The sequence below is a fragment of the Canis aureus genome, chromosome X (genome assembly GCF_053574225.1).
Source record: "Canis aureus isolate CA01 chromosome X, VMU_Caureus_v.1.0, whole genome shotgun sequence".
NCBI lineage: Eukaryota > Metazoa > Chordata > Mammalia > Carnivora > Canidae > Canis > Canis aureus.
In genome coordinates this window covers 115,205,002-115,217,787 of record NC_135649.1, presented here as the reverse complement: position 1 = coordinate 115,217,787, position 12,786 = coordinate 115,205,002, and the positions used below count along the sequence as shown (strand labels likewise).

Here is a 12,786-nt window from a genome sequence, read left to right as displayed (position 1 = left end):
AAAGCACAACAAGATTTGGCTTTGGTTTGCCAAGGCCTGTTGTAGAGTTGGGTGTTCAAGTTCCAGCCCTGGAGAGAGAGAGATCGGAGCTGGAGATATAAACATCTAAGTCATTAGGATTCAGTCAGGAGCCTAGTTGATGGTAAGGAGAGCTTATAAAAAGAAGACAGGAGAGCCCTGGATCATGCTTTTGGAGCTACTCCAACAACATTCCAAAAAAATGTTGGGTGGGTGGGATAATCTCTACCGAAATTGGGTTACTGGGATTATCTGGGAGCAGGAAACCTATGACAAGGGAGTAGTACCCTTTTTCTACACCCCATTGATCCCAGGTGGACGGCTGTCTTCAACTGCTCCCACTTACATAACGGAGTGAAGTAAGAGGCCGTAGTAAAAGCTGCCTGGCTCCCCTACGTAGCTGTGTGACCTTGGGAAAGTTACCTAACCCCTCTGTTCCTTAGTTTCTCTACCTGTGAAATGGGGGTGAGAATAATAAAACTGACTGTATAGGGTCGCTGTGAAGGTGTGCCGTGTGTATACAGCTCCAATACCATTCTTCTTTCTCTCACTGGCTACCTTACTCTAGAAAGGAAACTTAGTGACCCCCACTTCATTTAGATCCTCTACTTCTCCGTCAGTTTGGCTCGCCCTAAAATGAAGCTCAGCTTAACTTCACCGACTCTGTTGCTCCCCTCATCAGGACATTACCCCACCTTGCCGCAACAAAGCAAATGGTGCATCCCATCTAAAAACCTTGTAGCTCCATTGCTGTAAAACCTCCCCATGCCCCCATCTACACCCTGGATGGGCGTTCCCTACCTTTGACTCCTCTGCTTCAATTATGTATGCTGTCTCTAGCTCATGGAGGTCACCAAGGTCTTTATCTTTGATCTAATTTCCAGAAGTCACTGATCCGACCTACATGAAAAGGACATTCCCCTGGACAGCATCAGATGATATGTAATCACCCAAGAAATCAGTTAAGTCCATCTTCACCTTGCCTCTCAAGAAAGCTAACTCTTTCATGACCAATTTTCAGGGAAAGGAGTTAGTTTCATATCCATCTTCATTGGGTTTGAGTGAGGTTTACTTCTCTCGATTTTGTTCCGGTTTTCATTTAACCGAGTATCATGGTAGACTCATTGATTTGAACATATTTGGTACATATCAGGCAATTATCATTCCATGAATTCTTGATGTTCCCACCGTCCTACGTTGGGTCAGTAGCAACTGCTCCAAGTTGGTTTCTTTATCCTCTGGACACAGTCCTCCTTGTCTTTGATATATAGCTGAGGCAAGGAATCCTGGCTCACCTTGTCCCTTCCCTGCCCCAGACCTTGGACCTACCAAATCCACAAGAATCTCTAGTTCCTTTTAGTGGGAGGCACCACTAACTCCTTTCTCTGAAAATACATAAATGAAGGGAAGAAAATGAAGCTTTTCCCTTGCTTTTCCGATACAAACCATGTTTGGAGGGTAACGAAGTAGTCCCAGAAGATGAACGGAAGCTCTTCTGTGTTTTGTTTTTTGTTTTTGTCTTTTTAAGCCCTTCTTTACTGAGGAATTCCAGCTAGTGTTTGGAGACAGGATGGGATCGTGGAACTAGAAACCTAGCACTTGGCAGAGTAGAAAGCCTAATTATGGAGAAATCAGGCTGTCACCACCTTAAACTGGTGATCGATCTCAGGATCATGGATACCAGAACAATGACATGTTAATACATTGGATGTGATCGTGGTGTTGGAATCATGAAGAGAAATGTCCTTATCTTTTCTTTTTTCTTCAACTGCTCTTACTGCAGTATCATTTCTGTACCATTCAATGCAGCCACTTAAAGCGCAAAATTCAATGGCTTTAGTATATTCACAGAGTTGGGCAATCCTTCTCCACAATCAACTTTACAATTTTAGGATATTTTCGTTACCCCCAAGAGAAACCCCACCCCCCTTAACCACCACCCTCCCCCAATGCCTCCATCCCCCAGCCCCTGGCAGCACCTCATTTACTTTCCGTCTCTAGACTTGCCTATTCTGATCATGGAATCAAGCAATATGTGGTCCTCCGTGGTAACTGGCTTCTTTCACTTAGCGTACTATTTATTTTTTTATTTTTATTTTTATTTTTATTCTTTTAGGGAAGGACAGCAAGAGTCCATTAGCGTACTATTTTTAAGGTTCACCTGTGTCATGACATGTATCAGAACTTCATTCCTTTTTTATGGCTGCGTAATAGTCTATTGTGTGGAGGGATCACATTTTGTTTAGCTAACTCATCAGGTCGTGGACATCTGGGTTGTTTTTATCTTTTAACTATTGTGAATAGTACCGCTATGAACATTCACGTCAACTATTCGGGCACCTGTTTTCGGTTGCTGGCTATACACCTAAGAGTGAAATTGCTGGGTCATATGGCAATTCTGTGTTTAACTGTTTGAGGAACTGCCAGACTGTTTTCCAAAGCAGTGGCGCAATTTTAAATTCCCACCACATTCTCACCAACACGCGTCTTATGTGTCTTTTTGATTAGAGTCATCCTGTTGGATATGAAGTGGTATCTCACTGTGGTTTTCTTTTGCTCTTCCCCGATGGCTAACGATGCTGATCGTCTTTTCTTGTGTTTATTCGCCCTTTGTATACCTTCTTTGAGGAAATACCTATTCAGGCCCTTTGCTTATTTTTCTTTTTCTTTTCTTTCTTCTTCTTTTTTTTTTTTCATTTTTAAATGTACTTTGTTGGTGTTGTTGGGTTTTGGTTTTTGTTTTTGTTTTTTTTTTTGTTTTTAAGTTTTTTGTTGTTTTGTTTTTTGTTTTTTTTTGTTTTTAAATGGTTTTTGTTTTTTTTTTTGTTTTTAAATGGTTTTTTTTTCATCTTTAAATGTTGGTGTTGTTGGGTTGTTGGGTTGTTGGTGTTGTTGGGTTTTGTTTTTTGTTTTTTGTTTTTGTTTTTTCGTTTTGTTTTGTTTTTTTAAAGAGTAGTTTTGGGTTCATAGCAAAATTGAGTGGAAAGTACAGAGAGTTCCCATCCATACCCCCCCCCACCCGCCCAGCCTCCACACACAGCTCAGCCTCCCTGACCATCAGCATCCTGTCCCAGGGCAGTACATTTGTTACAAATGATGAGCCGACCACAACACGTCATTATCAACCCAGATCCATAGTTTACATTAGGGTTCACTCTTAGCGTACACTCTCCGGGTTTGGACAAATGTATAATGACATGTATCCACCATTATCGTATTCTACAGGATAGTTTCACTGATTATCTGTCTCTTCATCCCTCCCTCCCCACAAGCCCTGGCAACCATTGATCCCCCTTTTTTTTTTTCTGTTACTGTTTTCTTAGTCTTGCCTTTTCCAGAATATCACATGCTTAAAGTTATACACTTATGTAGCCTTTCCACGTTGGCTTCTCTTACTCAGTTGATATACATTTGAGGTTCCTGTGTATCTTTTAATGGCTTAATAGCACATTTTGTTTCAGCAGTAAATAATACTCCGTTGTCTGGATGTATCACTGTTTATCCATTCACCCGCTGAAAAACATATCTGTTGCTTACAAGTTTTGGCAGTTATGGATAAAGCTGCTATGAACACCCATGTACATTGGGCAGCCCAGGTAGCCTAGTGGTTTAGTGCTGCCTTCAGCCCAGGGCGTGATCCTTGGGACCTGGAATCGAGTCCCATGTCTGGCTCCCTGCATGAAGCCTGCTTCTCCCTTTGCCTCTCTCTCTCTCATGAATAAATAAATAAAAGTCTTTAAAAATAAAAAAGAACATCCGTGTGCAGATTCCTTTGCTTGTTTTTAAAATTATTTGTCTTTCAGTGGGTTGTGGCCATTTTTATACATTCTACATACAGTTCCCTTATCAGATAGATTAGGTGCAAACATTTTGAGTTGTCCTCACTTTCTTGATGGTATCCTTTGAAACACAAAAGTTTAAAATTTTGATTTTTTAAATCTATCTAATTTATCTACTTCTATTGTTGCTGATGCTTGTGCTCTTGGTGTCATATTAAAGAGGTTATTGCCTAACCAGGGTCATAAAGAGCTCTACCTATGTTTTCTACTGAGAATTTCTTTTTTCTTTTTTTAAGATTTTATTTATTTATTTGAGAGAGCACAAGCAGGGAGAGTGGGAGGCAGAGGGAGCAGGAGAAGCAGGCTTTCTACTGAGCAGGGAACCTGACCTGGGACTCGATACCAGGACCCCAGGATTATGACCTGAGCCGAAATCGAGAGCCAAGGACTTAACTGATTGAGCCACTCAGGCTTCCAAGATCTGGCAAAATTTTGATAGCTGCTAGATCTAGGTGATGGGTTTATGGATATTAATTCTACTCTTCTTTATTAACAATTTTTTTCTTTAAATGATAGAAAGTAAAAGGAAATGATATAGAAATAAAAATCACAAAAAAATTGGTTATAAGTGATAATGTCAGTAATACAGGAATAAGCTTGTATTTATTTTATTTTATTTTTTTGCTTGTATTTATTTTAACTTGCATTTTAAACTAAATTATTTATAAACTCTTGCAGTTTACAACCAGCTATAAATTATTTGCCACACTCCTAAAAAAAACACACAATAGAATGGATACATCAAGGTGTCTTAGCACTGCTCTTAGGAACCAGTGTTCTAGAACTCCCACTCTCATAGCAACTGCTAGCCACATGTGGCTGTTGAGCCCTTGAAATATAGTGAGTCCAAATTGAGATGTGCTATAGGTGTAGAGTATGTGTATAGGTGTAGAGTATACACTGGAAAGACGGCCTGGGAACAAAAAAATAATACAAAATATCCCTTTAATTAATTTATATTGATTACGTGTAGGAGTGATAACATTTGGGACATATTAGGTTAAATAAAAGTGTGTCATTAAAATAACATCACTGGTTTCTTTTTACTCTTTTTAAAATATGGCTACGAAAAGGTGTAGACTACATATGTGGCTTGCATTATACTTCTTTTGCACATCACTGTTCTGGAGAGAGAAGAACTGAGTTAGAAGGCCTGCATTCTGATTCCCTTGCTGCCTTTTATTAGCCATCTCACTTTGGGCCATTTCTTCCATTTCTCAGCCCTGAGATTGTTGAGAATAAATTCATTCTGCAAATATTGAGAGCTCTTACCATCTACAAAGATCTTTGCTAAGAGTTGTGGGGGATGCACGATGTGAAACTATTCACCAACTCAAATCAGTATTTTCTCCTATCAGCCCTATTGATGAGTTGGTGAAGGCAGAAGCCAACAATGGAAATATCTTTTTTTTTTAAGATTTTATTTATTTATTCATGATAGTCACACACACAGAGAGAGAGAGAGAGAGAGAGAGAGAGAGAGAGGCAGAGAGAGAAGCAGGCTCCATGCACCGGGAGCCCGACGTGGGATTCGATCCCGGGTCTCCAGGATCGCACCCTGGGCCAAAGGCAGGTGCTAACCCGCTGCGCCACCCGGGGATCTCCCTGGAAATATCTTATTTTTATTTTCTCCACAAACATTTTATCTCAAAATAATGAATATTTTATATCATGTCCAAAATCTGAGATCCCATATATACATGGCATACGTTCTCTTCACTTGAGTCTTGAGTCTTTGTACATGTGTTCCATTTTCCTGGAGGCTCTCTCAACTCTACATTCTGTCCAAGAAGTACACCGTGGTAGACGGTTGGTGGACTAGTGGACCTAGTAGTGATGCCCGTATACTGTCCCGTACCATACTGATACTGGTTTTGCCACATAACTTGCTTTGGCCAGTGGGACATTAGCAAATGTGATAATACTAGAGGCTTGATCGGTATTTGCTCATTGAGGCTTATCTTCTTGGAACACTCCTTCTTGGAACCCTGCGGCCATTCTGGGAGGAAGTCCAAAGAGCCCTAAGGAAAACCCCACATGGAGGAACGGGACAGAGGTTCGTTCAGACAAGTGGTTGTCAAGCGGGTGTGATTTTACTCTTTAGGGGACATTTGGCAATGTCTGCAGAGACTACAGCACCAGCGCAGAGAATTACCCAGCCCAAATGTTCATAGTGCCAAGGTTGAGAAATCTGCTCTAGACCAAGGTTTTGTCACAACAACCTGGATCCTTTGGGTCAAAGTAAAGGGCTTTGGAGAGAAAGTGTTCATACTTAAATGAAATCACCTACAGCTGCTCTTTTAATCCTGCACTTGTGCCAGTGCCAGCTCTCTGGGCATCTGCTACTCATGGTGATCTTAGACGATCCCAGTGGTACTTTTCTCCTTGTTTACCCGCAGCATTTAAGCCTAGTAACTCATCAGAGTGTTGAGCCAATGACCATCTTGTTAGTTGCCCCAACCTAGATATTGCTTCTCCCTGGTAGTATTGAGGTCATGGTTTGTGAGAACTCAACCCTAGCTTCCAAATCCTGGCCCATTAACATACTCAGGGACCAGGCGCTTTAACTTCTACTGTATAATAGAGTCCGTCAGTTTTGTTACCAAAGAACCATGGCTCTGCCATGCTAAGGAGAAGCAACTTTCCCACTAAAAAGAACATGTATATGGCTTGTCTATGAGAAAAATTTTAAGGACATAAAAATTACAGTAATATTGTTAGTAGAAAATTTTATTAGGAGAATTTAAAAATAATTACATTAGCAGACTCATTCAATAAAAATTTTAGACATATGGTTGAGTATCAGTATAAATCTCATTGCTATGGTAATTAACTGTAAAACACATAGATAATAAATCATTGCAAGTAGGGTTGGATTTTTTTTTCTTTTTTAATAATAGAGCACATACACGTCTCCAGGAAGAATGAAAAAGGGGCAGAAACGCTGCCAGAATTGGTGCTCTGGACAGCTTTTTGGTAAGCGGGCCGATTCAGTTTAAAGAAACACTTGGTGTGCTAGGTAATCAAATTTGAAAAGTGCATGGACCTGGATGAAAAATCTGAATTGCATGAATAATCCCAGAAATCACCCAAATCCAAATAATATGAAGTCAGGTTACAGTGGGCTACAACTGACCTGCAAGTGGCCTTCTGTGTGGATGGCCGGCCAATTCTTGGCAACTTTAGGAAAAGCCCAGCCATTTATCTGACCTATTTAATCTGCTGTCATTGAGAAGCATTAAATTGGCCAGCATCACTAACACGCTGGTCCTCCGTTCCCACGTAATACATTCCTTTCCCCTACATTTGATTTGTGCACAAGGGTTGGCTCTAGGACTGCATTTGCTTGAGAAAACCTTTTTTTTTTTTTTTTTTTTTTTTGCTCTGGCCTGCCCGGAGAGAGGGGAAGGCAGCCCGCTGCAGGGGTATGGAGAGCTGTGACTGGGGACCATCTGGTGGGAGTTGGGGCGCTGGGGGTGAGGTCCCTAGGGTCAGGCGTTTGAGAACCCAAAAGGCAGGAAGTTGCAAAGCTGGCCGGATGGGTACCTACAAATGAGGAATATGGAGGAGGCTTGGTTTGATCCAATTTACCGTCATTAAGGAGAGCAACCTTGCCCCTCCATCTGTGGTCAGGGCTCAGATCTGGCATCCTGGCTTTTTCAAGGACAAAGGGTAATCCTGTAGTTCAGGCATCAGATAATTTTGACTCAAGACTAGATAATAAATAATTTAGGCTTTGTGGGCTACAAAGCAAAATGGAGAGATTATTATGTAGGTACTTCCATAACGAGAGAAAACACGTTTGCAACATTTTTATTGACAAAACATAATAATTTGGTACAACTTTTTGCAGTACACAGCCACTAATGAGAGGAAAGGGTTTTGGGGTTTTTGTGTTTGTTTTTTGAAGGGGATTTTTTTTTTCTCAATTGGGTTGCGAACGTCGTACAGCTGTGATCACGCAGATTGCGAAGGTTCTTGTGTCAAAGCAATGCTTAGCTCTCCGGTAGGAACAGGCAGCGCCGGGCACCTGGCCCGCGGGCCGCAGTTTTGCAGCCCCCCGTAGCTGCACACCGGTCGTCTGCAATGGGTTTGGGGTATTCCGGGTCGAGGGGTCGCTTGCAGTTGCCGGGCACGTCGGTCGCCTCCTCCTGCACCCTCCCTCGGTGTCCAATTAGTCCGGCACCTCCAGGCAGGGCAGAAAGGTCAAGAACGGGGTCAAGTGCTCCCGGTCTGCCGCCCGTCCTACCGCAGCTCCGCCCCCTCTAGCTCCGCCCCGCTCCTGTCCCGCCGCGGCGCTTTCCCGCTCCTCCGCCCCGCCCCTCGAGCCCCGCCCCGACTCCGCCCCCTCCAGCCCCGCCCCTCTTCGGTCCCGCCGCGGCGCCTTCCCGCTCCTGCGCCCCGCCCCTCGAGTCCCGCCCCGACTCCACCCCCTCCAGCCCCGCCCCCTCCAGCCCCGCCCCTCTCCGGTCCCGCCGCGGCGCCTTCCCGCTCCACCGCCCCGCCCCCTCGAGCCCCGCCCCGACTCCGCCCCCTCCAGCTCCGCCCCCTCCAGCTCCGCCCCCTCCAGCTCCTTTCCCCTGCGCTCCTCCTTTGGTCGACAGCCGCGCTTTCCCGCTCGCGTCGCAGCCTCCGGTGCCACCGCCGCCTCCGCCATGCCCAACATCGTGCTCTTCAGCGGTAGCTCGCACCAGGACCTGTCCCAGCGCGTGGCCGACCGGCTGGGCCTGGAACTGGGCAAGGTGGTCACTAAGAAGTTCAGCAACCAGGAGACCAGGTGGGGGGCCGCGCCGGCGGCCGGGCCGGGCCGGGGAGGGCACTGGGCGCGCTGCCGCGGGGCCGGGCGGGGACCGTCGCCCCGCTGCACCTCGCCACCTCCCCCCCCGGGGACCACTCCGCGGCCGCCCGCTCCCCCTTCCGGGGCGGGACGCTCACGACGCGGCCTCCGCGCCACCGCTGCGGCGCCCGGGAGACGCGGAGGAGGGCGGCCCCTGGCCCGGAAGGGCGACCTCGGGGCGCCCGCAGCGTCGGGGCGAGGTGGGCGCCGCCGGCGGGAACCGCTTGGGTGCAGGGCACGCGGCTAGGGACGGCCCTGGGCGTGCGAGTCCGGTTTCCCGGTCCCCTCCGGGCGGGTCCCAAGCCCCGGGCGTGCGACCGACGGCTCCGCCCACGTCCCCAGCCCGGGCCGCGCGCCGGATTCACCTGGGGGCCGTTTAAAAAGCCGCTTCCCCTCCCTGCCCCGGAGCTTCTGCTCTGCGGGCGGGGGCGGGGGCCTTTTCCAAGCCCCCGGGTGAGTCCCCAGCAGCCGGGGTGCAGCCCGCGGGCTTACCCGCAGGGCGTGTTGGTGCGGAGCCTTTACGGAGCGTGAGAGCGCCCGGGCGCACGTGCTGCTTCCCGGGGCTTCCTCGAATTTTTCTGCCTCAAAGCTGATGGCTTTCATCATCGTCGTGGTTGTGCGCCTCGGCGGGGTCCAGGGCAAGGCCGTGGCCCAGCGTGACTGCCACCCGGGTCTCGGTGCAGCAGCCGCGGTCGCCAGGCCGGCGGCCCGCCTCACAAGCGGGACGGGCTCCGGTTTCCACCTGCCTGAGTCCACAAAGCTCTGAACCAGTTTCAAGTAGCTCCTATTTAGCTCCTTCCCGAAGGATCCAGCGCGCCCGCGGTTACCGATCACTTCTCGCTCTGGCACAGGTCCAGGGCTACCACCACTTTCCACAAGCGGAGCGAGCTGCCAAAACGACAGCAAAACCCATCCATGCTTCCCACTGTTTCAGAAATTAACTTGAGACGGATCGCAGACGTACATGTGAAGCCTGGAACTAAACATTTCCAGAAGAAAACGAGGGAGAGGGGATCCCTGGGTGGCTCAGCGGTTTAGCGCCGCCTTCGGCCCAGGGCGTCATCCCGGGGTCCTGGGATCGAGTCCCACGTCGGGCTCCCTGCATGGAGCCTGCTTCTCCCTCTGCCTGAGTCTCTGCCTCTCTCTCTCTGCATCTCTCATGAATAAACAAATAAAAATCTTTAAAAAAAAAAAAGAAAAAACGAGGGAGAAGACCTTGAGGACTTTTGGAGTAGACAGAAATTTTTTAGACGCTGAGGAGTTCATGAATATTAATACATCTGGGGAGGATGGTGTTTTAGAGTCAGCTTTATAGGCTATGTGCAGCCCTTCCTCCAGGTGGGAAATCACCACACAGACAGTCCTGTTGATAAGGCCAGCAAGGAGAGATCGCTCGTGAATGAGTAACAGGTGGTAGATGTGCGGGCGGCCCTTGCCAAGATTTCCGCTTTGCAGGAAGGGTTTAATACAGAAGTCTGGGAGGATGGCGTGGAGGGCTCTGGAAAAGGCTACTATAGCTAGGTGTCAATGTTGTTGTATCTGGCCAGCCCTATTCAAGCTTCAGCAGCTAGACGGAGAATGGGATACGGGGTTTTGTTCACCAGGTGGCATCCTGTAACTAGAGGAGAAATTTCTGGGTGAAGTAGATTTTGAAAGCAAGTATGTTGGTCTTCCCTGTTTCCCCAGGGCAGTGCAGTCCTTTGGTGCTCCAGGAGCAGAGTTAATCCAGCTTAGAGATGTTACTGTTGCATTTCTGCCCAAGATACTGTATGTACTGTTGGCTGGAACTCATTGAGACATTGAAATACAATTGCATGTTTGTTTTAACTCTGTTTTATTTGGTTTTGAGTATTTTATAGCCACCACCTGATAACTAGAAATCCTGAGGTCTCAAAAACCATTCAGCATGAAGTCTGGCAATTGCTTGTCACAGACTAACAATAGTTAGTACAGTATATGTTTTTTTGTTTTTTAACAATTCACTCTTCAAAGATTTTATTTATTTAGAGTGTGCATGTGAAGGCACATGTGGGCAGGGGGAGGGGCAGAGGGAGAAAGAATCACAGGCAGACCCAGAGCTGATCTAGAGCCCATTGTGGGGCTTAATTCCAGGACCCTGAGGTCATAACCTGAGCCAAAATCAAGCGTTGGATGCTTAACTGACTGAGCTACCTCGTGCCCTTGTTTTGTTTTTTAAAATATTTTATTTATTTATTCATGAGAGAGACACAGGAAGAGAGAGAGGCAGAGACACAGGCAGAGGGAGAAGCAGGCTCCATGCGGGGAGCCCCATGTGGGACTTGATCCCAGGTCTCCAGGATCACACCCTGGGCCAGAGGCAGGCGCGCTAAACCGCTGAGCCACCCAGGGATCCCAATGAGATTATAATTGTATACACTGAACTATCACAGTCTGCTCCTAATCACGCCCTAGACTGAAGGCGGTGCTAAACCACTGAGCCACCCAGGCTGCCCTGTTTTGTTTTTTAAGTAATCTCTATACCTCAGGTAGGGCTCAAACTCACAACGCCGAGATCAAGAGTCACATGCTCTACTGAGTCAGCAAGGCACCCCAACATTATACATTTTTAATATTTAGAATATAACAGTTTAGCTTCTTCCTGACTTTTCTCTTTCCTACGATCTGTCTAGGTCCAGAGGTTGATTTTTATAAAGAGTCCTCTCTGTACTAGGTATTGTCCTAATGACCTGTTTTTTTACTGTGTGGTCCTAGAGATGAGAAACAGGGTAAAAGGAAGAGAAAATGGACTCAGTACATTTAAGAGGCCCCTTTTGAACCTCTCCCCTGAGCCAGGACCAGAAATCTGCTTTCATGTCTCCTGGTCGTCACTCCTTCCATTCCCTACTTTTTTTTTTAAAGTTTTGATTTTTAAGTAATCTTTATACCCAGTGTGGGACTCAAGCTAAGAACCTCAAGATCAAGAGTAGCATGCTTCACCGACTCAGCCAGCTACCACCCACCACCCCCCACCCCCCACCCCCTGTGGCCATTCCCCACTCTTTTTTTTTTAAGATTTTATTTATTTATCCATAAGAGACAGAGAGAGAGGCAGAGACACAAGCAGAGGGAGACGCAGGATCCCTGTGGGAGGCCCAATGCGGGACTCGATCCCAGGACCCCAGGATCACAACCTGAGCCAAAGGCAGATGCTCAACCGCTGAGCCACCCAGGAGTCCCCATTCCTCACGTTTAAAGCACCACCACGTAATCAGACACAGGGCCTCCTGATTTTCCCTTCTCATCTCTGAATCATTTTACTGATTTATTTTTTTATTTATTCATCTGAGAGAAGGACTGCAAGTAAGCACGAATGGCGGGGGACAAGCTTACTCTCTTCTGAGTGTGGAGCCCGACATGGGGCTCCATCCCAGGACCCTGAGGTCATGACCTGAGCTACCCAGGCACACCTCTGAATCGTCTTAGGTATGCAGAGAGATGTCTGCACCAGCTTCACTGTAGACCACTGAAATCCCGCAATGAAGGTGTCTGAAAGTCTGTTGTAACATTTTATCCTAGTCAGTTAACTTGCCCACAGAGTGGTTAGCTGTACTGAAAGACCCAAAGTTTTGGTTTCTGTCGTGTAATAAATCACCCCAGAATTTAACACCTTAAGACAACAATTGTGTATATGACTCACAAAGGTGCAGTTTGGGCAGTGTCCTATGTGATGGCACCTGGGACAGTTAACTGGGGCTGGGGGGTCCACTTCGAAGATGGCTTGCTCACTTGGCTGGTAAGTTGGTGTTAGCTTTTGCCGGGGAGCTTGGCCAGGAACCTCAGTACCTCTCCTCAGGGCTGCTTGAGCTTCCTTAGAGCATGGGAGACAGGAAGAAGCTGCTGCCAGTCTGGTAAGGTCTGGGGCCTGAAGTTGGTGCATTGTCACTTCTGTTGTCAAGCAGACTCCTCCCAAATCCAAGGGAAGGGGAACATAGACTTCACTTCTTTCTCTTTTTTTTAAGGTTTATTTTAGAGAGAGAGTGTGTGCAAGTGAGCACACAAGCTAGGGAAGGGCAGAGGCAGAGAATATCGGATTCCCCACTCAGTACAGAGCCCAAGGTGGAGCTCGTGATC

The 12,786-nt window shown here is 46.9% G+C and overlaps 1 protein-coding gene across 3 annotated transcripts in view; it reads left to right on the top strand.

The window, feature by feature from the left end:
• Nucleotides 1-8,422: 8,422 nt before the first annotated feature.
• Nucleotides 8,423-12,786, top strand: part of PRPS2 (phosphoribosyl pyrophosphate synthetase 2) — a 45,301-nt gene continuing 40,937 nt past the window's right edge. The window contains exon 1 of one of the 3 annotated variants that reach the window (XM_077889134.1): nucleotides 8,423-8,634. In XM_077889134.1, coding sequence (XP_077745260.1) covers nucleotides 8,513-8,634 — 122 coding nt within the window. In that variant the 5' untranslated portion in view covers nucleotides 8,423-8,512. The remainder of the gene's footprint in view (nucleotides 8,635-12,786) is intronic. The other 2 variants (XM_077889140.1, XM_077889139.1) reach the window with 2 other exon arrangements.